The sequence below is a fragment of the Macaca nemestrina genome, chromosome 11 (genome assembly GCF_043159975.1).
Source record: "Macaca nemestrina isolate mMacNem1 chromosome 11, mMacNem.hap1, whole genome shotgun sequence".
Classification (NCBI taxonomy): domain Eukaryota; kingdom Metazoa; phylum Chordata; class Mammalia; order Primates; family Cercopithecidae; genus Macaca; species Macaca nemestrina.
This window is the reverse complement of record NC_092135.1, coordinates 2756441-2778971: the sequence shown is the minus strand read 5'-3', so window position 1 is coordinate 2778971 and position 22531 is coordinate 2756441. Positions and strand designations below refer to the sequence as shown.

The following is a 22531-nucleotide window of genomic DNA, read 5'->3' as shown; positions in this document are numbered from 1 at the left end:
TTCAGACAAAGGAGGATATTTGAAAGATAATTGCAGGCTTGATTTGAATATTAATTTGGTAACTAATGTACCAGCTTTTTTGCCCAAAGGTAGGTTTCCTGTGGTAGACAACTCGGCTGTGTATCATTTTGCTGACTGGCGAGGGCAGCAAGCCGCCTGTACCTCCTCTAATGCTGTTCATAAACACAACAGTGAGCTCTACATGGGGCTGGCCTGCCCTGTCAGCACTGCTAATGGCAGTGAGGTAGTGCAGGTCTTCTTTAGTGAGATTGTCTGCCCAGCACCCATCCTCTGCCCACCAAACGTCAGTAGTGATTCTTACTCAGAGTGCTAACCAAAAAACACAGTGTGCACTCCAGCCCTCTCAGGGTCAAGACATGGACATTCAGAAATGGCTGCATGTGATACATTCGTGCTCTCTCGGGGGAAACAACATTGATGGCTTTGTAATTCTTTTAAAAAACTTTATTTGATTTGCTACAACAATAATGCACACCTTTATAAAGAAAAGAATAATAGTGTCTCCTCTCTGAGAAGTGGTAACTACTTTTAATGGTTTGGCATATGTACCTTCAGACTTTTTTCTATGGTTTTAAATTTATCCATGTAGGTAGTTCTATTTTTATAAAAGGCATCTTTCCATGTAGTACGAGTGGGTGTATCTCATCATTTTGAACACATGCATAACCTATGTAAGACTGCCCCATCATTGATAATTTATCTCTTACTGATGGATTTTTAAGTCATTTTCTTTTTTTACCCCTGTTACAATAAGGTTATATGGAGCATCCTTATTCATGTCTTTACTTTCTGCTGAGTTATTGGTAGGTCATAAAGTCTGCATTAAGATCTGTTAATATCTTGATGCCATCCTTAGATAAGTTTTTTGGGGAGAAGTTTTAAAATTTATGAGGAAAACTGAAATGTTAAGTCCATTAGAGGCACAAGCCTGTAGTCCTAGCACTTTGGGAGGCTGAGGCAGGAGGATTGCTTGACCCCAGGAATTCCAGACCAACCTGTGCAACAAAGTGAGACACTGTTTATCCAAAAAGTAGCTGAGCGTGGTGGCAGTAACTGGGCACACGCCTTTGGTCCCAGCTATTGGGCTGTGGTGGGAGGATCACTTTAGCCTGGGAGGTAGAGACTGCAGTGAGCTGTGTTCATGCCACTGCACTCTAGCCTGGGCAACAGAGTGAGACCCTGACTCCAAAATAAAAACAGAAACAAAAATGTCCATTAGGAAGATCATAGTAGTAAAAATAGTAGAGGAGATAGACTTAATATAATTGGCAAGTAATATGCTTAATGTTAGCCTCTGCTTTTTGCATTATTTATACTTACTTTTTTTTTTTTTTTTTTTTGAGACGGAGTCTTGCTCTGTCGCCCAGGCTGGGGTGCAGTGGCCGGATCTCAGCTCACTGCAAGCTCCGCCTCCCAGGTTTACGCCATTCTCCTACCTCAGCCTCCTGAGTAGCTGGGACTACAGGGGCCCACCAACCCGCCTGGCTAGTTTTTTTTTTTTTTGCATTTTTTAGTAGAGACGGGGTTTCACCGTGTTAGCCAGGATGGTCTTGATCTCCTGACCTCGTGATCCGCCCGTCTCGGCCTCCCAAAGTGCTGGGATTACAGGCTTGAGCCACCGTGCCCGGCCTATACTTACATTTTTAAATGAAAAGGTAATCATATTCTATTTATAGGGTAGAAAAAAGTACTTGGCCAGCCGTGGTTGCTCACGTCTATAATCCCAGAACTTTGGGAGGCAGAGGCGGGTAGATTGCTTGAGCCAGGAGTTCGAGACCAGCCTGGGCAACATGACAAAACCTCATGTCTACAAAAGATACAAAATTTGGCTGGCATGGTGTCATGCACCTGTAGTCCCTCCTTGAGCCCTGGAGGTCGAGGCTGCAGTGAGTGGAGAGATCATGCAACTGCACTCCAACCTGAGCGACAGACTGAGGACTTCTTAAAATATAACAGAGTATATAACATATTATATTGACCGGGCGTGGTGGCTTATGCCTGTAATTCCAGCAATTTGGGAGGCCGAGGCGGGTGGATCACCTGAGGTCAGCAGTTTGAGACCAGCTTGGCCAACATGGTGAAACGCCATCTCTTACTAAAAATACAAAAATTAGCCGGGTGTGGTGGTAGATGCCTGTAATCTCAGCTACTGAGGAAGCTGAGGCAGGAGAATCACTTGAACCCAGGAGGCGGAGGTTGCAGTGAGCCGAGACCATGTCATTGTACTCCAGCCTGGGCAACAGGAACGAAACTCCATCTCCAAAAAAACAAACAAACAGAAATATTATATTATGTTTTACACACACACACACACACACACAAAAAAAACACATACATACATACTCAAGATTTAGTGGTCATTTGAATATGTGTCCTTTTTTGGCCCTTTTCCTCCCTTTTTAGGAATTGGTAGCTATTATTAATTGAGGTTTATTTTATTCTTTTTTTTTTTTTTTTTTTTGAGATAGGGTCCTGCTCTGTCACCCAGGCTGGAGTCCAGTGGCATGATCATGGACTGTTGCAGCCTCAATCTCTGGGGCTCAGGTGATCCTCTCACCTTAGCCTCCCGGGTAGCTGGGACTACAGGTGAACGCCACCATACCCAGCTAGTTTTTGTTATTTATTATAGAGTCGAGGTTTTGCCATGTTGCCCAGGCTCTTCTTAGTTATGATTACAGGCATCACGCACTGGACCTGGCCAGTGTTTATATTTTATAGTTAGTGTTTTGTATAATGTACTTTTGTTATTTTTAATTATGAATAAACAAGACTTATACCTGATAGTAATTATTTAAGAAAATGTTACTTAAATAATATCATGCTGCCCTTCATATTAAGATGCTTATAATCTTTATTTAAATTTTCATAGCTGTACTTTATATTTTGTGACATTTTTAGTGTTTCACAATTATTCTTAAAGTTTTAAGCTTTTATTATTTATTTTCAGACCCAAACCTTTATTGTTCAAAGGAGATCACAGATATCCGTCATCTAATCCTGAAAGCCCAGTGGTGATTTTCTACTCTGAGATTGGCTCTGAGGAATTTTCTAATTTTCACCGCCAACTTATATCAAAAAGCAATGCAGGCAAAATCAATTATGTATTCAGACATTATATATTTGTAAGTATTGATTTATTTTACACCTGTTTTGAATGTAATTTGCCCAGCGTGACCTTAGAACATAATAATCTCCCTCTTTATAAAATAATCTAGTTATTTGAACCCCTTTTTTGAGAAATCCAATAGTTTCATTGAGTTTGTTATTTGCACATAAGATGTGCTTTGCTTCACTTTCTGAAGAAATAAAAAACATGCTAAAAAAATGGCTTGATAAAGTTTACATTTTATTTCAAAGTGAACCATGTAAATAATCTTTTCTAACTTTAATATGGTCATTATACTATGGAACTGATTGTTGAATTCAGTTTCTTTTCCAATCTTTTTTCTTCTGTTTTCTCTTTGCCACCTTTTTATGTGCTGGAAGCGGGAGGATTTTCTAAACAGGCGATTCATAGGTAGACTTGATATAATATTAAGCTTTTAAGACTCTGTGTAATATTTAGTCATTTAAAATATTTATATGTAAAGGTTGTTAGCCCTTTAAAGTTTCTGTGTCATAATAAGCTCAGTACTAAGTTCATGCCAAAAAAATAAAAATTTTATTGATTGATTCATTTATTTTTGAGAGGGAGTCTCGCTCTTGTCACCTAGGCTGGAGTACAGTGGCACAATTTCAGCTTGCTGCAACCTCTGCCTCCTGAGTTCGACTCTCCTGCTTCAGCCTCCCAGTAGCTGTCATTACAGGCACATGACACCATGCCAGCTCATTTTTTGTATTTTTAGTAGAGACGGGGTTTCACCATGTTGGCCAGGATGGTCTCGAACTCCTGACCTCAGGTGATCTGACCGCCTCAGCCTCCCAAAGTGCTGGGATTACAGGCGTGAGTCACATTTTATTATTATTATTATTTTCGTAATTATTTTTAATATTTTAATAATTGTTTTAAATTATTTTTAATTCAACATTTTTAATATTTAATTTTAATATTTTAAATAATTATTTATAATTATTTTTATAAAATTGTAAATGAAAATTTGTACAAGCAGAAAGTTTTATCAAAGTCCAGTTTTTGACTCTCCCTCTGCCCCCTCTATTGCTGTTAGGATAGATGTTAATGTCTGAAGGGCCATCTTCAGTCAGGATGCTGGTGAGTCTGTGACATCTGGTCAGTCCAAGCTCCGCTCAAAGGCATTTAAATTTAATAAAAAGCAGACTCCCATGGGCCTCAGAAACATCTCTGGGATTGAGACCTCACCACCTTTCAACCCTGCTCTGTAGGTTCTGGAACTTCTTCTTTTCTTTCTCCATTTCTTGTGGTTGGAACCTTAGCACTTTCGGCTGTCCATTCTTCTGGTTTTGCATCTACCTTGAATTCCATTCCCACAGTTGTGGCAGCCTACAACATGTAAGGGAGCCTAGGATTTTATAAGGAGAGAGATACAGACTCTGAATTGATTTTTAAAACGCATGATCAATATTTTAATGGTAGATAAGTGCTTTTATTACTCTTGATTTTTTGGTAGATTTTGGACTAAAAAAATTTATTTAGTGAACTTTCTTAGCTATATAGCTAATACCCTTAAAAAACAATTTAAAGATATTTTGAGTGCATAATCCTAGGTAAAGGCTAGTAGATGCAACATTAACATGGTCATGCTGTGTACACTGTGACATAGAAAGAGCTAGGTGGTAATGGTGGAATTCTTGCTTTCCTTGCAGAATCCCAGGAAGGAGCCTGTTTACCTCTCTGGCTATGGTGTGGAATTGGCCATTAAGAGCACTGAGTACAAGGCCAAGGATGATACTCAGGTGAAAGGTGAATTGGTAAAAGTGGGACCAATGTGCTTTCTTCAAATATGAGTTAAAGGGGAGTTTGTTTCCTTATGAAAAGTTTAGGCGTATGCTGAACCTGTGTTTGCATCCTGGTTCTGTTACATCTGAATGGGTGACCCTGAAGCAAGTTCTCTAGGTCCCAGTTTTCTCTTGTGTAAAATGCAGGTAATGATACATGTCTCTTCCAGTATTGGGGAGGAATAAATAAGATGTGTAAGTAAAGAATTTTTTCATGTACTGAAAAAAAAAAGAAAACACACCAAGAAAGAACCTGGCACAGTTTGCCCAAAAACGTTCAGCAAGTAGTAGCTATTGTTGTTGATGTTATATGGGGTTTACAAATAGCCATTTATTTGTGACTCCAACGTGAAATCTTAAAGTATCCTATATTTAGCAAACAATTTTGTGGTGTTTATTAGTTCTGTACATGGAACAGTTTACTGTGGATACTTTCTGTTGTAATACTCTAGGGTTTTGAATTTATTTTATCTACAAGTTTTAAATGCTGTTTTTTTCATTTCTTTTAAGCTCATTTTAAAGATAAAAAATCTGAGTAGTAAAGCAGATGGAAAATAAACTACTACCTCATCCTTCTGTTTTCTTCAATAATGTGTTTAGGATTAAGTTGACTAATTATAAATTCTTCAGAATTTTGATATTGAAAAATTCTTTGTTCATAGTGTTTAAAACTGTTAATTTCATAGTTGTCCATAATGTTTAAATCTATTAATTTTGAAGATTTTAGCATATAAAATTTTCCAAAGTTTAAGGGAAAAATGCATTCTTTATCCAGGAACACAGGAGATACTAAAATGCATTTGTTTGTTTAAAGAACCATTGCCAAAGGGTAATTGTGATAGTCAACATTTTAAATGGTATAATTTCAGGGGTTTCTGATTTTTTTCACATTATTCAATTTTATGATGTTTATGAGACTAGTAACATTTTTGCTTCAAATGTGAGCAATTATTAATAATATGGATTTTCTGTTCTTTCGTAGGAACTGAGGTAAACACCACAGTGATTGGTGAAAATGATCCTATTGATGAGGTTCAGGGATTCTTCTTTGGAAAATTAAGGTATGTATGTTCTGTGTATTTTGGGAAACGCCCTCATTTTCCTTAAGCCTCCAGGCTTTCTTGCATTTTAAGCATCATCTTGTTGATTACTGTCTGAGTTACCCATCTCCTAACAGTACTTCATGTATGCAATCCTATGTGGAGAGTCAACCACTTAGTTTATAGTACAGTTTATGATTTCACATTATTCTGAAGCACCTTATTCTTTTTTTTTTTTTTTTTGGAGTCAGTCTTGTTGTGTTGCCCAGGTTGGAGTGCAGTGGTGTGATCTCAACTCACTGCAACCTGCACTTTCCAGGTTCAAGTGATTCTTCTGCCTCAGCCTCCCGAGTAGCTGGGATTACAGGCGTGCACCACCACACCTGGCTAATTTTTGTATTTTTAGCAGAGATAGGGTTTCACCACATTGGCTAGGCTGATCTCAAACTCCTGGCCTCAAGTGATCCACCTGCCTCAGCCTCCCAAAGCGCTGGGATTACAGGCATTAACCACTGTCCAGCTTGAAGCACATGATTCTTAATTGATACTTTGGCTACCTGCCCACAGTTTAAGTGCATTTTTCTTACCTCTCAGTTGATGGCATTAAGTTACATACCATTTTTTGATTGCCGTAAGAGGAGAAATTGAATTGTTTCACTTAATATTTTCCCAGGAAAAAAATGTATTTAAAAGTTTTTTTTTTTTTTTTTTTTTTTGAGACAGAGTCTCGCTCTTCTGCCCAGGCTGGAGTGCAGTGGCGTGATCTTGGCTCACTGCAAGCTCCGCCTCCCGGGTTCACGCCATTCTCCTGCCTCAGCCTCCCGAGTAGCTGGGACTACAGGCGCCCGCCACCTCGCCCGGCTAGTTTTTTTGTATTTTTTAGTAGAGACGGGGTTTCACTGTGTCAGCCAGGATGGTCTCGATCTCCTGACCTCGTGATCCGCCCATCTCGGCCTCCCAAAGTGCTGGGATTACAGGCTTGAGCCACCGCGCCCGGCCTAAAAGTTTTTTTCAAACATAGTCTGAGCAAAAATGCAAAATAGATACAGTAAATTTTATACATGCTCAATGGAGAAAACATTTTACTATTATTACTATTTTTATTTATTTATTTGTTTATTTATTTTGAGACCAAGTCTTGCTCTGTTGCCCAGCCTGGAGTGAAATGGCGCAATTTCAGTTCACTGCAAGCTCCACCTCCTGAGTTCAAGTGATTCTCCTTCCTCAGCCCCCTGAGTAGCTAGGATTACAGACACCCACCACCATGCCTGGCTAACTTTTGTATTTTTAGTAGAGACAGGATTTCACCATGTTGGCCAGGCTGGTCTTGAACTCCTGGCCTCAAGTGATCTGCCCGCCTCACTCTCCCAGAGTACTGGGATTACAGGTGTGAGCCATGGCGCCCAGCTCAGAAAAAAACGTTTTATTATAATTTGCTTTATGTGAAAGGAAATGGTATTTTTTAAAATTCCGTAATTACATAATGATTTAATGAAAGCATCATAACCAATTAATGTAAGTATCATAGTGTTTTATAGCTGGAAAGTCGTCTTCTTAGCTGTTGTTCTTTTTTTTTTGAGACGGAGTCTTGCCCTGTTGCCCAGGCTGGAGTGCAGTGGTGTGATCTTGGCTCACTGCAAGCTCCGCCTCCCAGGTTCACACTGTTCTCTTGCCTCAGCCTCCCAAGTAGCTGGGACTACAGGCATCCGCCACCACACCTGGCTAATTTTTTGTATTTTTTTTTTTAGTAGAGACAGGGTTTCACTGTGTTGGTCAGGATGGTCTCGATCTCCTGACCTCGTGATCCACCCGCCTCGGCTTCCCAAAGTGCTGGGACTATAGGCGTGAGCCTCCGCGCCCGGCCTGGAAAGTCTTCTTAGCTGTTATTCTAAAAGTTGAAGTTATTTCCCTCATGGCTTGATAATTGTTTAGAGCCCTGAATTCTGCTTTATCTGGAAATTTTTATTAGGACATTTTGTGTGTGTGTGTGTGTGTGTGTGTGTGTGAGAGAGAGAGAGAGAGAGGGAAAGAGAGAGAAAGTGATCAAATAGAAATAGTATATGCTAGGCTCAGTTTTATATACTTCAGCTCTGAGATTTGGCCAAGTGAAATAACCAGATTAACAATTTAGAAGATGTATCTTAGTTTACATTGAATTACATGTTGAGTTTGTCCTGCACATATATACATTTCTTGTTTAACATCAGTTTTGGCCTCATTAGAATGTAATCATATTCTATTTTTATTTGACTCAGGCTTTCAGAATTCTTTTTTTAAAAAATTTTTTGAGACAGGGCTTTGCTCTGTCATCCAGGTTGGAGAGCAGTGGCACAATCACGGCTCACTGCAGCCTTGACTTCCTGGGCTCAAGGGATCTTCCCACCTCACCCTCTCGAAGAGCTGGGACTACAGGTGTGTGCCACCATGCCTGGCTAATTTTTAAATATTTTGTAGAGATAGAGTCTTGCTATGTTGCCCAGGTTGGTCTTGAACTTTGGGTTCAAGTGATTGTCCTGCCTTGGCTTCCCAAAGTGTTTGAATTACAGGTGTGAGCTACCACTCCCAGCTTCAGAATCTTTTTTTCACATTTATGTTGTTTATGTTTATTTTTTGGGTAGCATTATGATTTTATGCATTCACAGCACAAAGGTATTATCAAGAATATTGAGGCTGTTTTACCTTTTGGACATTCAGAATAGTTATTTAGCTATCCAAAGTAATTAGGCCGTTTTTTTTGTTTGTTTGTTTGAGACAGGCTCTCAGCCTGTCACCAAGGCTGGAGTGCAGTGGCGCCATCATGGCCTGCTGCAGCCTCCACCTCCCCAGGCTCAGGTGATCCTCTCACTTCAGTTTTTGTATTTGTGATAGAGATGGAGTTTTGCCATGTTGCCCAGGCTGGCCTTGAACTCCTGGGCTCAAGGGATCTGCCCACCTTGGCCTCCCAAAGTGCTAGGATTACAGGTGTGAGCCACTGTGCCTGGCCTCATTTTTGGTATTTAAGAGTTTATATAGGTTGAGTGTCTTTTCTGAAATGTTTAAACTAGAAGAGTTTCAGATTTCAATTTTGAAATATTTCCATTATGCTTAGCAGTTGGGCACTCCTAAGTCTGAAAATCTGAAACCTGAAGTGCTCCTATGAACATTTCCTTTGATGTCATGTTGACATTTAATGAGTTTTGGATTTTGGAGCATTTTGGATTTCAGAATTTTAGACTTGGGATGCTCAGGCTGTAGTAACTGACAGGAAGTGGGTTGGTTGGACAGTGAACGGTCTGAGGGAATTCTAATTTCTGTATTTTGTATTAAGAAATTTTGAGTTTATAGCATTTAAAAGAAAAAAGTAATGTACTAACCATCTGTCTGTCTGATGTAAATGTTATATCTCTGCCCCAGATCACCTCTCCTTTACTGTAGTGGAATATGCTATATTTAAAGATAAAACTCAGTAACTATGGTTAGCCTAAATTGTATTCATGTGACTAAGAGATTTATGAGCATGTAGGCTAAAGGAAACTCATTTTGGGACTGGTAGCAGTTTTTTTCCCCTCAGTTTTACTTTGAGAAATTAAAATGATTCACAAAAGCATAGAGGAGAATTTATTCCCACATACTTACGACCCAGAATAGATTGCTGTTACCATACTTGCTTTTCTGTCCTATAGAACTATTTATTAAGCTTTCTTTTTTTTCCTATATAAGCCTTCTTTTACTTTAAGAACAAAAGAAAACAAAATAAAACAGATCCGTAAACACTGCAGGTATAGCTGAAGTCTCCTTTGTTCCTTTCTTTTTTTTTTTTTTTTTTTTTAAGAGACAGGGTCTTGCTGTGTTGCACAGGCTGACCTGGAACTCCTTGGCTCAAGCAATCCTCCTGCCTTGGCCTCCTCAGTGACTGGGATATCAGGCGTGAGCCACCACACCTGGCCTGAAAAGTCTCTTTTGTTAACCACTCCCAGTCTCCTTATCTACCTCACAGGGAATTGCTATTCTAGCAATTTTTCTATAAATTTTGTGAGTTTTAAACTAACTTCTAATTTTCTATTTTTTTTAAAGAGGAATAATTATACTTCATTTTTTCCCCTTATATTGTAGAAAATTTCCTAGGGTTGGAAGAGGAAAACCATGAAGATAAAGTTGGTTTACTTCTTCTTGTGTTCTGGGAAAGAAAAAATAATGAAAAGGACTGATTTTTATGTTTCTTTTAGAGATCTGCACCCCGACCTGGAGGGACAGTTGAAAGAGCTCAGAAAGCATCTTGTGGAGAGCACCAATGAAATGGCACCTTTAAAAGTTTGGCAATTGCAAGGTAATGAAAACAGGGAGAGGTCATTGGCCAACTTTTTGGCTAAGTTTTATGGCTTTAAAAATGCAAAATTTGGGTTTAATTGTATGTAGTATGTGATTCTGAGGGTGCCTCTGATTTTAAAGATAAGAATGGTTAATTACGATTAGTCAGGGAAGAAAGGAAATCCTTTTATAAACAGACAACACTAGGTGGAAGTAATATATATAAACAAGCGGCAAGTCTTTCTGTGTAACCATACATAAACTTGTAATACGAGAAACAGGTCATAGTCTTTAAGTTCCTACATATATATACACATTTGTTCAACTGTTTCTCTATAGAGTGTTAAAGACATGTTATTGACATGTCATTGTGGCAGGATGTGTGTGTTTTTCTCTGTTCCAAAGAACTATTTTTCAAGTATTTTTCACAACATCATTTGCTGAAAGTCTCCATGCTGTATTTTGTGATGTACTGTAAATTTAGAACAGGGAAAAGGACTTGGGCCTGATCCAGCCTCTGCTGCGTGCATTAGTGTGTGCCCTAGTGTCTTCTGCAGGTTTATCAGAAACGGCTCAGCTGAACACTCCAGGGATCTTTGAAGTGAATACAACCTGAAATAAAATCCCGGGCACTCTCTGGAATGGTTGCATTCTAAGACATTCTTAATTACCAAGAAAAGAGTGGGAAGTAAATGTGGATTTTGTTTTCTGCTTCTCATTGCATTAGATTAATCCACTTTTAATTATATTTGACATCATCGCAGATCTCAGTTTCCAGACTGCTGCTCGAATCTTGGCTTCTCCTGTTGAGTTGGCTCTGGTTGTTATGAAGGATCTTAGTCAGAATTTTCCTACCAAAGCCAGGTAATACAGAATAATGCTCCTCTCCTTAACATCATACCCAGTTGTCGTCATGTTCACTTGCCAAATGAGGTAATAAAAATATGAAAATGCTTAGAAAATTAAGATTTTTTTTTTTTTTTTTTTTTTTTTTGAGACGGAGTCTCGCTCTTGTTGCCCAGGTTGGAGTACAGTGGTACGATCTCGGCTCACCACAACCTCCGCCTCCCGGGTTCAAGTGATTCTCCTGCCTCAGCCTCCCAAGTAGCTGGGAATACAGACGTGTGCCACTATGCCCGGCTAATTTGTTGTAGTTTTAGTAGAGACAGGGTTTCACTGTGTTGGCCAGGCTGGTCTCGAACGCCTGACCTCAAGTGATCTGCCCACCTCGGCCTCCCAAAGTGCCGGGATTACAAGCGTGAGCCACTGCACCCAGTGAAAATTAAGATTCTTTATGACCACCACCACCACTACTACTGCAGATGGTGCCCTGTGTCTTGAAGATGGCAAAACCATGCATCGTGTGGTTGAAGTGACAGATTTAGGTTATGTTCCTGGCACTTCTGCTTATTAGTTGTGTGACCTTTGCAAATAAACAACCTCTCTTTACCTCAGTTTCCTCAGCAGTGGAATGGGAATAAAAATACCTGCCTTTCAGGATTGGATGGGTCTTGCTCATGTAACTGACTAATCTAGAGTCTGTCCCAGACCACAGTGGTTTTCTTCACGGAAGGTTTTATATATGTCATCTTACTGAATCTTGAAGACACTGAGCCATAGAGGCTAAGTGACCTCTAGGCTAAGCCGTAGAGGCTAAGTTCATAGTGACAGAATAAGATTTTGTTTGAGCCGGGCTTGGTGGCTCACGTCTGTAATCCCAGCACTTTGGGAGGCCAAGGCCTGGCTAATTTTTGTATTTTTAGTAGAGACAGGGTTTTGCCCTGTTGGTCAGGCTGGTCTGGAACTCCTGACCTCAGGTGATCCACCCACCTTGTCTGGTACCCAAAAGGGGGAAGTGGACCAGGCGCGGTGGCTCACACCTATAATCCCAGCACTTTGGGAGGCCGAGGTGGGTGGATCACTTGAGGTCAGGAGTTCCAGATCAGCCTGGCCAACATGGTGAAACCCCTTCTCTACTAAAAATACAAAAATTAGCTGGGTGTGGTGGCGGGCGCCTGTAATCCCAGCTACTCGGGAGGCTAGTGCAGGAGAATCGCCTGAACCCAGGAGGCGAAGGTTGCAGTGAGCCAAGATCATGCCATTGCACTCCAGCCTGAGCAACAAGAGCGAAACTTCATCTAAAAAAAAAAAAAAAAAAAGATTTTGTTTGTACATTTTCTGGCATTGCCTTCAATTCTGTAATATTGCTGCACGTCACATAAATGCAAGGCAAAATTGTTTTACAAGCCAAATCTTTAGAAACTATTGACTTGAATGGTTCCCAGTCATTTTCTTGAGTCACTGAATGAAGTGTTTTGACTTCTGATGTGAGATATTTTGTAACTAAGTTTGTTTATTTGGGACTTAGACATCATGTAGTGAATTCTCATTTAGTCCAGCTGCTACTTGAAGGTATACATGAATGATTCCACCTCCACCATAAGTGCTTGAGTGGGAAGAACAATCTGCTGCCTTGGTGTATTCGACATTATCCTTTTAGCCTGAGAGTAGTACAGATCATATATAGAAATGGGGTGCATATGTTTAAGAACTTGGAAGCAACTGCACCTGTTTTATAATGCTATGGCTGCTACATTTCTTTGATTTTGTATCTTACAAAAAATATACACATCTGAGAAAGGAGAAATGTATTTATCAATTATAAAGATTTAAGGTTTTTGCCATCTAATTTTTTCTAATCTGTTGAATAATGTGTTTCATATTTTAAAATATGGAAATTGAAGACTTTATATCAAATACTAAGCCAAGCACTCATAATGTTTTTATTTCCTTAGAGCAATAACAAAAACAGCTGTGAGCTCAGAACTTAGAACCGAAGTGGAAGAGAATCAGAAGGTATTCACCGATAGAAAATACTGACCTGTTTTGTATTCTGTCTTTCAAGATAAAGAAATCTGAGTTTAATCAGCAGCATTTAACAGTGTCACTCTTCTTTTATCTAAGATTGTGATTTTTTTTCATTTCTGTGATCTTTGTATTTTTAGTTTTTAATCAAAGTTCAGTATGCATATAACTGAAAGCATGAGATGGTGCTACCATGTTGTTTAGAAAAGCCGCACCCCTAACATGTTTCACCCCATTCCTGAAAACATACACTTTCAACATTTTGCTGATTCTTCTGATATTTCTCTCCAGATTTCTAGCTTACATCGGTACTTTATTTTTCCCGTTCAGACGTTATATATTGGCCTCCTATTTAAACAATGAGGTTTAACTTTCTTTCAGTTCTCTCCCTCTGTCCCACCACTGTTCCATATTGGCACGGTTCCTGTCTATCTGTCTTCCCAATATTGGAGGTTTTGATTTTATCTAGTTTTGACGTGGTCTAACATGGACTGGTTACTCTATATACCCGGTGCGTGCTGGTCATCCTGGGACCTTCCTTTAACCTCTTTTGTTGGATCCACTGTTGCTTGATTCCACGTCATCTTTGTTTTTGGTTAATTTCCTTATTTTGGTACAGCTCATCATTCTCTGTGAGAAAAGTTGCCTGGGAGGCAAATTTGAAATTCTGAGAAATCAATTTTCTACTTGTTTTTATTGATAGCTCATTATACAGTATTGGCAGGTTATACAATTCTAGGTTGGAAGTCATTTCGAAATTTGAAACAAGACTTCGCCTCTTGGAATTTTAGTTTCCATTGTGGCTGTTGAGAAGTCTGAAGCCTTTGTATGAGATCTCTCAAGGATCTTTTCTTTGACTCTAGTTATCTGAAATTTCATAATTATATGTGTTTTTTAAAAAAATCTCTCCTGTAGGATGGTTCATGGGCCCTTAAAATCTGGAAAAATCATTGCCTTTAGCTTTGGGAAACTTTCTTGAATTCTTTTTTGTGTTTCTTCTCTCTGGTTTCTCTCTCCTCTTTTCCTAGAAATGTTTGTTTATTTTTTTAAATGTTGCACCTCTTTGACTAGTTGGCCTTTTAACTTTAAAAGTCTTTTATTTCCTATTCTTTTCTCTTTTTCTTTTTTTTTTTTTTGGAGACGGAGTCTCACTCTGTCCCCCAGGTTGGAGTGCAGTGGCACCATCTCAGTTCACTGCAAGCTCCGCCTCCCAGGTTCACCCCATTCTCCTGCCTCAGCCTCCCAAGTAGCTGGGACTACAGGCGCCCACTACTATGGCCGGCTAATTTTTTTTGTATTTTTAGTAGACAAGGGGTTTCACCGTGTTGGCCAGGATGATCTCGATCTCCTGACTTCGTGATCCTCCCGTCTCGGCCTCCCAAAGTGCTGGGATTACAGGCTTGAGCCACCGCGCCCAGCCTCTTTTTCAAAAAAAAAAAAAAAAAAACTTTCTGGTAAGAGTTTTCAACCTGTGTGTGTCTTTTTTCCTTTAGTTGTCAAATATTTAATTTTCAGGTGTTTTTGTTGTTCTTTTTGTGGTGTTCCTGTGTATCTCTGAAGACAGTGGTGCTTGTGTTTTCTGTCTGCAAAGTCTGTTTCCTTCTACGTTTTTGGGTTTTGGTCTCTTTAGTGGTGGAGGCCTTCCTTAGGTGTCTGGCAGTCACACCCAGAGTGAGGCACTAAGGACCTGGTTGGAAGTCCTAATGATTGGCTTTGTGACTGTAAGGTGTTGTGTTGTGACCGTTTCCTAGGGAACCCCAGTGACAGTATCTTTGTTCCTTTTCTTTTGGGTTGGTCAGTCCTTGTCAGTCTCCAGAAAAGGATCCGTTAGTCTTCTGTCTGGAGGGTGAAATCTGTTTGCTAGAGCTGTAGAAGCACAGTAGGGAAGAGCATTTGGTGACTTGCCTTCTGTTCCCCATTTTGTGTGTGGGGGTCCCTGGCCTCCTTATGCTTGATTTGCTGTTGTCCACAGAGGTTCTGTTTTGTTCTTTTCCAGGGAATGAGCCTTCCTTTTGCTACAGTAGAGGGTGGCACTGACTGCAGTCACCTGGCTGTGGGAAATCAGTTGGGGGACTGGGGGGTTTTGTCTTAAAGGGCTTTATCTCAGAACTTAGCTAAGAATCACCCCTTGTACACGTCCTGTGTGCTGCCAGTTCCTGAGCCTTTGGTGAGTTCCGCGGGGTGACACAGGTTTCTTGTTGAGCTTGCCCGTTGTTGGTCTAGCATTCAGCTTTCTCAGGGCTACTGGGACAGTAACTCCTCACGCACCTCTCTTCCAGCTTCCAAAATTTGGTGGCCTTTTTCTTTCCTGTTCTCTCTGTCTTTGTGGATTTATAACTGAAAAAGTTGCTCTACTGACATTGCAGTAGAGTTTCAGGAGGGAAAAAAGTTCTTACGTTCAATTCACTATCTTTACCCCAGATTTCCTTGATCTTCATGTCTGAGATATTAGTGAATTAAGTACATCTGAGGGATAAATAAATGCTTCTCAAATGTTTACTAAATTGAAAAACCTTATTGGGAGTTTATATTTACTTTTTAATTTCCAAAATTAAAACATCAAATATTATCTTAAATTTAGGGCCTTTTTCCCCCTAAGGAAGACGAAATTATTCTATATTGCTGTTTCATGGAGTCTTAATTTTTTTTGAGTAAAACATTTTATTAAAGCATAAATATATACTTCTGTTTTTGAGATGGAGTCTTGCTCTGTTGCCCAGGGTAGAGTGCAGGCATGATCTTGGCTCACTGCAACCTCCACCTCCCGGATTCAAGTGATTCTCTTGCCTCAGCCTCCCAAGTAGCTGGGACTACAGGTGTGCGCCACCACGCCCAGCTAATTTTTTTGTATTTTTAGTAGAGATGGGGTTTCACCATGTTGGCCAGGATGATCTTGAGCTCCTGACCTTGTGATCCACTCACCTTGGCCTCCCAAAGAGGTGGGATTACAGGCATGAGCCACCATGCCTGGCCAAATTTTTTTTTTTTTTTTGAGATGAAGTCTTGCTGTGTCACCCAGGCTGAATGCAGTGGCATGATCTTGGCTCATGGCAACCTCTATCTCCCAGATACAAGCAGTTTTCCTACCTCAGCCTCCTGAATAGCTGGAATTACAGGTTTCTGCCAACCACGCCCAGCTAATTTTTTGTAATTTTAGTAGAGATGGGATTTCACCATGTTGGTCAGGCTGGTCTCAAACTCCTGACCTCAGGTAATCCACCCACCTCGGCCTCCCAAAGTGCTGGGATTACAGGCATGAGCCACTGTGCCCAGCCCAAAATGTATGTATTTTATATGAAACATAAAGAAGCACACAAATTCTCATTCATTTGATGAACTTTCCCAAAATGAACCCATGTATATTACCAGTGTCCAGACCTAGAAATAGATAACGACTGTATTCACCAGCTCAGGGTCAGTCTTGTTTTTTTTTCTGGAGACAGCGTCTTGCTCTGTCATTCAAGCTGGAGTGCAATGGTGCTATCTCAGCTCACTGCAGCCTCTGCCTCCTGGGTTCAAGCGATTCTTGTGCCTCAGCGTCCCAAGCAGCTGGGACTACAGGTGCAGGCCACCATAGCTGGTTAATTTTTGTATTTTTAGTAGAGACGGGGTTTTGCCACATTGTCCAGGCCGGTCTCCAACTCCTGGCCTCCAGTGATCCACCCGCCTTGGCCTCCCAAAGTGCTGGGATTACAGGTGTGAGCCACTGCGCCTGGCCTGGGTCAGCCTTTTTGTATCGTCTGCGGGTGCTGTGCACGTAGCCGGGGCGTGAGAAGATATGAATTCCTCTCTCCCTTGGAAGAAATTCCAGTTCTCGATTGACTCACCTTTCCATGATCTCCTTGTTTTTTCTCCTCTTTTTAAAATTAAAAAGTAAAAAATGCATATTTTTGTGGTGTACAACATGTTTTGAAATGTGTATACACTATGGTATCCCCTGTCTTGCTTGCCATTGAATCCCAACAGCATCTTGAAGCAAATCTTAGCCCTGCTTTAGGATGCCAAGATTTGTACAGGTAGTGAAGCCCAGAAACACTGAAATTTTTTTAAACATTCTCTCACAGCTCCCTAATAATCATTAAAATTTTTCAGTATTTCAAGGGAACTTTAGGATTACAACCTGGAGATTCAGCCCTCTTCATCAATGGACTTCACATTGATTTAGATACACAGGATATTTTCAGGTAAGGATAATATTTTTCATTCTCTGAAAAGTTTTTGTAACATGTAGCACCTTGTAACATGTTCATATTGCTGTTCCTTGTTGATACAGCGTAATGCAAAGCCTGATGGCTTACCAGGCCCCACTGGATGGATGTAGGTAGTAGGCACATGCTGTGATGGGTGGGCAGGATGACATGTCTCCATCTTGTGTTACAGTGTATGTTCGGGGCCTGAGTGTTTTCTGAGGCTGTCCTTTTAGAAACGATACTTTTCCACTTAACCATGGGAACAGGTTCTTTGACTTTTGGAACAGTGTGGAGTAGATTTATTAAGAATACTGCCTCTGGGCTGCGCACGGTGGCTCACGCCTATAATCCCAGCACTTCGGGAGGCTGAGGCCAGCGGATCACTTGAGGTCAGGAGTTCGAGACCAGCCTGGCAAACGTGGTGAAACCCCATCTCTGCTAAAAATACAAAAATTAGCCATGCCTGGTAGTGCATGCCTGTAGTGCCAACTACTTGGGAGGCTGAGGCAGGAGTATCACTTGAACCTGGGAGGTGGAGGTTGCAGTGAGCCAAGATTGTACCCATGCACTCCAACCTGGGCAACAGAGTGAGACTCCATCTCAAAAACCAAAAAAAAAAAAAAAAAAAAAAAAAACCAAAAAAAAAACCTGTTTCTTGTGTCTCAGAAGGTGTTCTGTCTACATATATTTAATACCACTTTTTGGTAAAATGTGGTTCAGTATTAAATTGCATTTGATTGTCTTCATGATTTTGGGGTGGGTAGCAGACAGTCAGGTAGAATTCAGACTTTATTCATTTGGTTTTTTTTTTTAATCACATCTTATTTCTCCTTCCTATCTTTTTTTTTTTTTGGAGACGGAATGTCACTCTGTTCCCCAGGCTGGAGTCCAGTGGCACGGTCTCAGCTTACTGCAACCTCTGCCTCCCAGGTTCAAGCAATTCTCCTGCCTCAGCCTCCTGAGTAGCTGGGATTACGGCACCTGTCACCATGCCCGGCTTTTTTTTTTTTTGTATTTTTAGAGAGATGGAATTTCACCATGTTGACCAGGCTGGTCTTGAACTACTGACTTTGTGATCTGCCCACCTTGGCCTCCCAAATTGCTGGGATTACAGGCGCCTGCCACCATGCCCGGCTATTTTTTCTGTATTTTTAGTAGAGATGGGGTTTCACCATGTTGGCCAGGCTGGTCTCGAACTACTGACCTTCTGATCCACCTGCCTTGGCCTCCCAGAGTGCTGGGATTACAAGGCGTGAGCCACCGCTCCTGGCCCTTCATCTCTATCTTTTCTATATCTCCCAGCAAACCTCTAAGTTGAGTGTGGATTCTTCCAGGCTTTTTTCTGTGGTCATGTTTGTCTGTATGAACTGGTACTGACATTGAAACATATATTGAGCATATATAATGTAGTATCTCTTTTTAATCTTTATTTTGAGATAATTGTAAATTCACATGCAGTTATAAGAAAGAATACAGAGAGATTAATATACTGTTTTTAAAATCATGTCGTGTAAAAGTACAGATTTGGGGTTTTATGCTCAATTTGTGTGTTTATTCCCTTTTTTAATTTCTCAATTAATTTGGAGAAGAGTTCCCTTTTTAAATTTCTCAATTAATTTGATTTGGCATTGAGGTTGAACTGATACATTTATTTTCATGGTAAGAATTTTTTTTAAAAGCTTTTTTTTCCTAGTAAATGCCTTTTTTTCTTTCCCCCCAGTCTGTTTGATGTGTTGAGGAATGAAGCTCGGGTAATGGAGGGTCTGCATAGGCTGGGAATAGAAGGCCTTTCTCTGCATAATGTTCTGAAGCTGAACATCCAGCCCTCTGAGGCAGACTATGCAGTAGACATCCGGAGCCCTGCTATTTCAGTGAGTATTCTGTTAGGGTGATCAAAGGACTTTCTGACCAGGAATCTTTTTTATGGTTTTCTAATTTGTCTCCTGTGAGGGTGAAGTTCCTCCCACCATCTCTTTTGTTGGTGTGGAAGATTTACTGTTGCTTATGGGACTTAGTGAATGTAGTGAATGTAATAAAGTAGGCCCTTAAATGCTTCAAAAAGTTGAGTCATTGTTGCTAGTGTGGTTAAGACAGTGATTTTTTTTTTTTTTTTTTTTTTCTGAGACGCTCTCACTCTGTTGTCCTGGCTGGAGTGCAGTGGTGCAATCTTGGCTTACTGCAAGCTCTACCTCCCGGGGTAAAGCAATTCTCCTGCCTCAGCCTCCCGAGTAGCTGGGATTACTGGCGCCTGCCACCACGCCTAATTCTTGTATTTTTAGTAGAGGGGGTTTCACAGTGTTGGTCAGCCTGATCTTGAACTCCTGACCTCAGGTGATCCATTCACCTCTGCCTCCCAAAGTGCTGGGATTATAGGCATGAACCCACACGCCCAGCCAAGACAGTGATTTTTTTCACTTGAGCATGCCCCTGGGATTCAGCTGAGCATCTCTCGGGAAAAAGTGTTTAGTCTGTATTTTCTCAATGGCATACGATCTGGTGTGATTCTGTGACCTCTGTAAATTAAAGCTATTATTGAAAATGTCACTTTTTAGCTAAGAACCTTCTTTAGTAGGATTTTGATATCTGGGATTTAAAGGATTTATATAGATTTTTGCCTGCTGTATGATCTTTCTGAGCCTTTGTCTCATCATCTGTCAGAGGATGTGGGGTATAGGGTTGGGCATGGTGGCTCGTGCCTGTAATCCCAGCACTTTGGGAGGCCAAGGCGGGTGGATCACCTGAGGTCAGGAGTTCAAGATCAGTCTGACCAACCAACGTGGTGAAACCCCGTCTCTACTTAAAATACAAAAATTAGCCGGATGTGGCATTGTGCACCTCCTAATCTCAGCTATTTGGGAGGCTGAGGCCGGAGAATCACTTGAACCCAGGAGGTGGAAGTTGCAGGCAGCTGAGATCATGCCACTGCACTCCAGTCTGTGCGACAGAGCAAGGCTCCGTCTCAAATAAAAAGAGATGTGGGGATAGTGCCATCTTGGGCAGTTGTGGTAAAAATAAGATGGGGGGAGAGCTGCTCTTATTTTTTCTTGGTTTCTATACTGCATTCATTTTAGAAAAATTTTATTTAGGAGAAATAATGTAGAATGTAGATAATCATTACTTGAATTCATACTTGGTGATGTAACTTATTTTGATGAACACATTGTTAATGTCATTTGCTTTTCTGTTAAAAGTACTTATAAAGAGTAAAAGATAATAACATTAACATGACATATTTATGCAAACATAAAAGGACTAACAACCATACGACCCATCATCATGCTTACTAAATGTTAACGTTTAATCATTTTGTGTCAGATTTAATTGTTTTCTTGGAAAAAAAAAAGGCAGTTTTAGTTGAAGCTCTTCTTTGTCCCTTACCAGCCACCCCTCTCCTTCCTGAAGTTCTTATCTTTTCTCAAGTTGGTGTGCATTCCCTTGTCCCTTATTTTATCCTTTTCTTTCCTTTTTTTTTTTTTTTGAGACAGAGTCTTGCTCTGTTGCCCGGGCTGGAGTGCAGTGGCCGGATCTCAGCTCACTGCAAGCTCCGCCTCCCGGGTTTACGCCATTCTCCTGCCTCAGCCTCCGGAGTAGCTGGGACTACAGACGCCCGCCACCTCGCCTGGCTAGTTTTTTGTATTTTTTAGTAGAGACGGGGTTTCACCGTGTTAACCAGGATGGTCTCGATCTCCTGACCTCGTGATCCGCCCGTCTCGGCCTCCCAAAGTGCTGGGATTACAGGCTTGAGCCACCGCGCCCGGCCTGTCCTTTTATTTTCTATCAAATATATTTTTCTTTCTTTCTTCTGTTTTTTTAGAGACAAGCCTCACTATGTTGCACAGGCTGGACTCAAATTCCTGGGGTCAAGCAATCCTTTTGCTTCAGCTTCCTGAGTAGCTGGAACCATAGGCATATACCATATACTTGCCTGGCTCCTATCTAATACTCTAAAAATTTGAGGCCAGGCACAGTGGCTCACACCTGTAATCCCAGCACTTTGGGAGGCTGAGGCAGGTGGATCATTCGGGATGAGGAGTTCGAGACCAGCCTGGCCAACATGGTGAAACCCCGTCTCTACTAAAAATACAAAAACTAGCCGGGCGTGGTGGTACACGCCTGTAATCCCAGCTACTTGGGAGGCTGAGGCAAGATAATTGCTTGAATCCAGGAGGCGGAGGTTGCAGTGAGCCAAGATCGTGCCACTGCACTCCAGCCTGGGCGACAGTGAGACTCTGTCTCAAAAAAAAAAAAAAATTGGATAATCCAGTCAGGCGCGGTGGCTCACACCAGTAATCCCAGCACTTTGGGAGGCCATGGCGGGTGGATCACTTTAGCTCAGGAGTTCGAGACCTGCCTGACCAACATGACAAAACCCTGATGGAGTGCAGGGATGCAATCATAGCTCGCTGCAGCCTTAAACTCCTGTGTTCGAGAGGTCCTCCTGTCTCAGCCTCCTGAACCATTGCTCTTTGCGGACATGAAGTTGTTTCTGATTTTTTGCTGTTGTAAACACTATTTTAATTAGGCTCTTTTTTCCTCTCTTTTTGTGTATACATGTGAATTTATTTGGGGTAGATACCTGGAACTACTTAGTGGTGCTGCTGTTGTGTTATGTTATGTTATGTTATGTTATGTTATGTTATGTTATGTTATGTTATATTATATTATGTTATTTTTAGACGGAGTCTTGCTCTGTTGCCAGGCTGGAGCGCAGTGGTGTGATCTCAGCTCACTGCAACTTCCGCCTCCCAGGTTCTAGCGATTCTCCTGCCTCAGCCTCCCGAGTAGCTGGGACTACAGGTGCACATGACGATGCCCAGCTAAGTTTTGCATTTTTGGTAGAGACAGGTTTTCACCATGTTGGCCAGGATGGTCTCGATCTCTTGATCTTGTGATCTGCCCGCCTTGGCCTCCCAAAGTGCTGGGATTATAGGCATGAGCCACTGCACCCAGCAGTACTGCATTCATTTTAGAAAAATTAGTACTAATATAGTCTTCAACTTTATTAGATCCAGTTCTCTGAAGTGATTGTCCACACACCAGCATTTCATGAGAGTTCTCTTTGCTCTGTATCTTTTCCTGTTCTTGGATCTTGACAAACTTTCACTTTTTTTGTCTAGCAGGTATGAAATTTCATTGAGGTCTTAGCTCATGGTTCCTAGATTACAGTTGAGGGTGTACACATTTCTTATGTTTATTGCCCATTTGGGTTTCCTC

At 41.0% G+C, this 22531-nt stretch overlaps 1 protein-coding gene across 3 annotated transcripts in view; it reads left to right on the top strand.

The window, feature by feature from the left end:
- Positions 1-22531, top strand: part of LOC105492633 (UDP-glucose glycoprotein glucosyltransferase 1) — a 108507-nt gene that overhangs the window by 18161 nt on the left and 67815 nt on the right. For all 3 annotated transcript variants that reach the window (XM_071072508.1, XM_071072507.1, XM_071072506.1), the window contains 8 exons: positions 2969-3143; positions 4804-4900; positions 5918-5996; positions 10181-10281; positions 11027-11126; positions 13058-13118; positions 17220-17311; positions 19038-19188. In XM_071072508.1, the coding sequence (XP_070928609.1) occupies positions 2969-3143; positions 4804-4900; positions 5918-5996; positions 10181-10281; positions 11027-11126; positions 13058-13118; positions 17220-17311; positions 19038-19188 (856 nt within the window). The remainder of the gene's footprint in view (positions 1-2968; positions 3144-4803; positions 4901-5917; positions 5997-10180; positions 10282-11026; positions 11127-13057; positions 13119-17219; positions 17312-19037; positions 19189-22531) is intronic.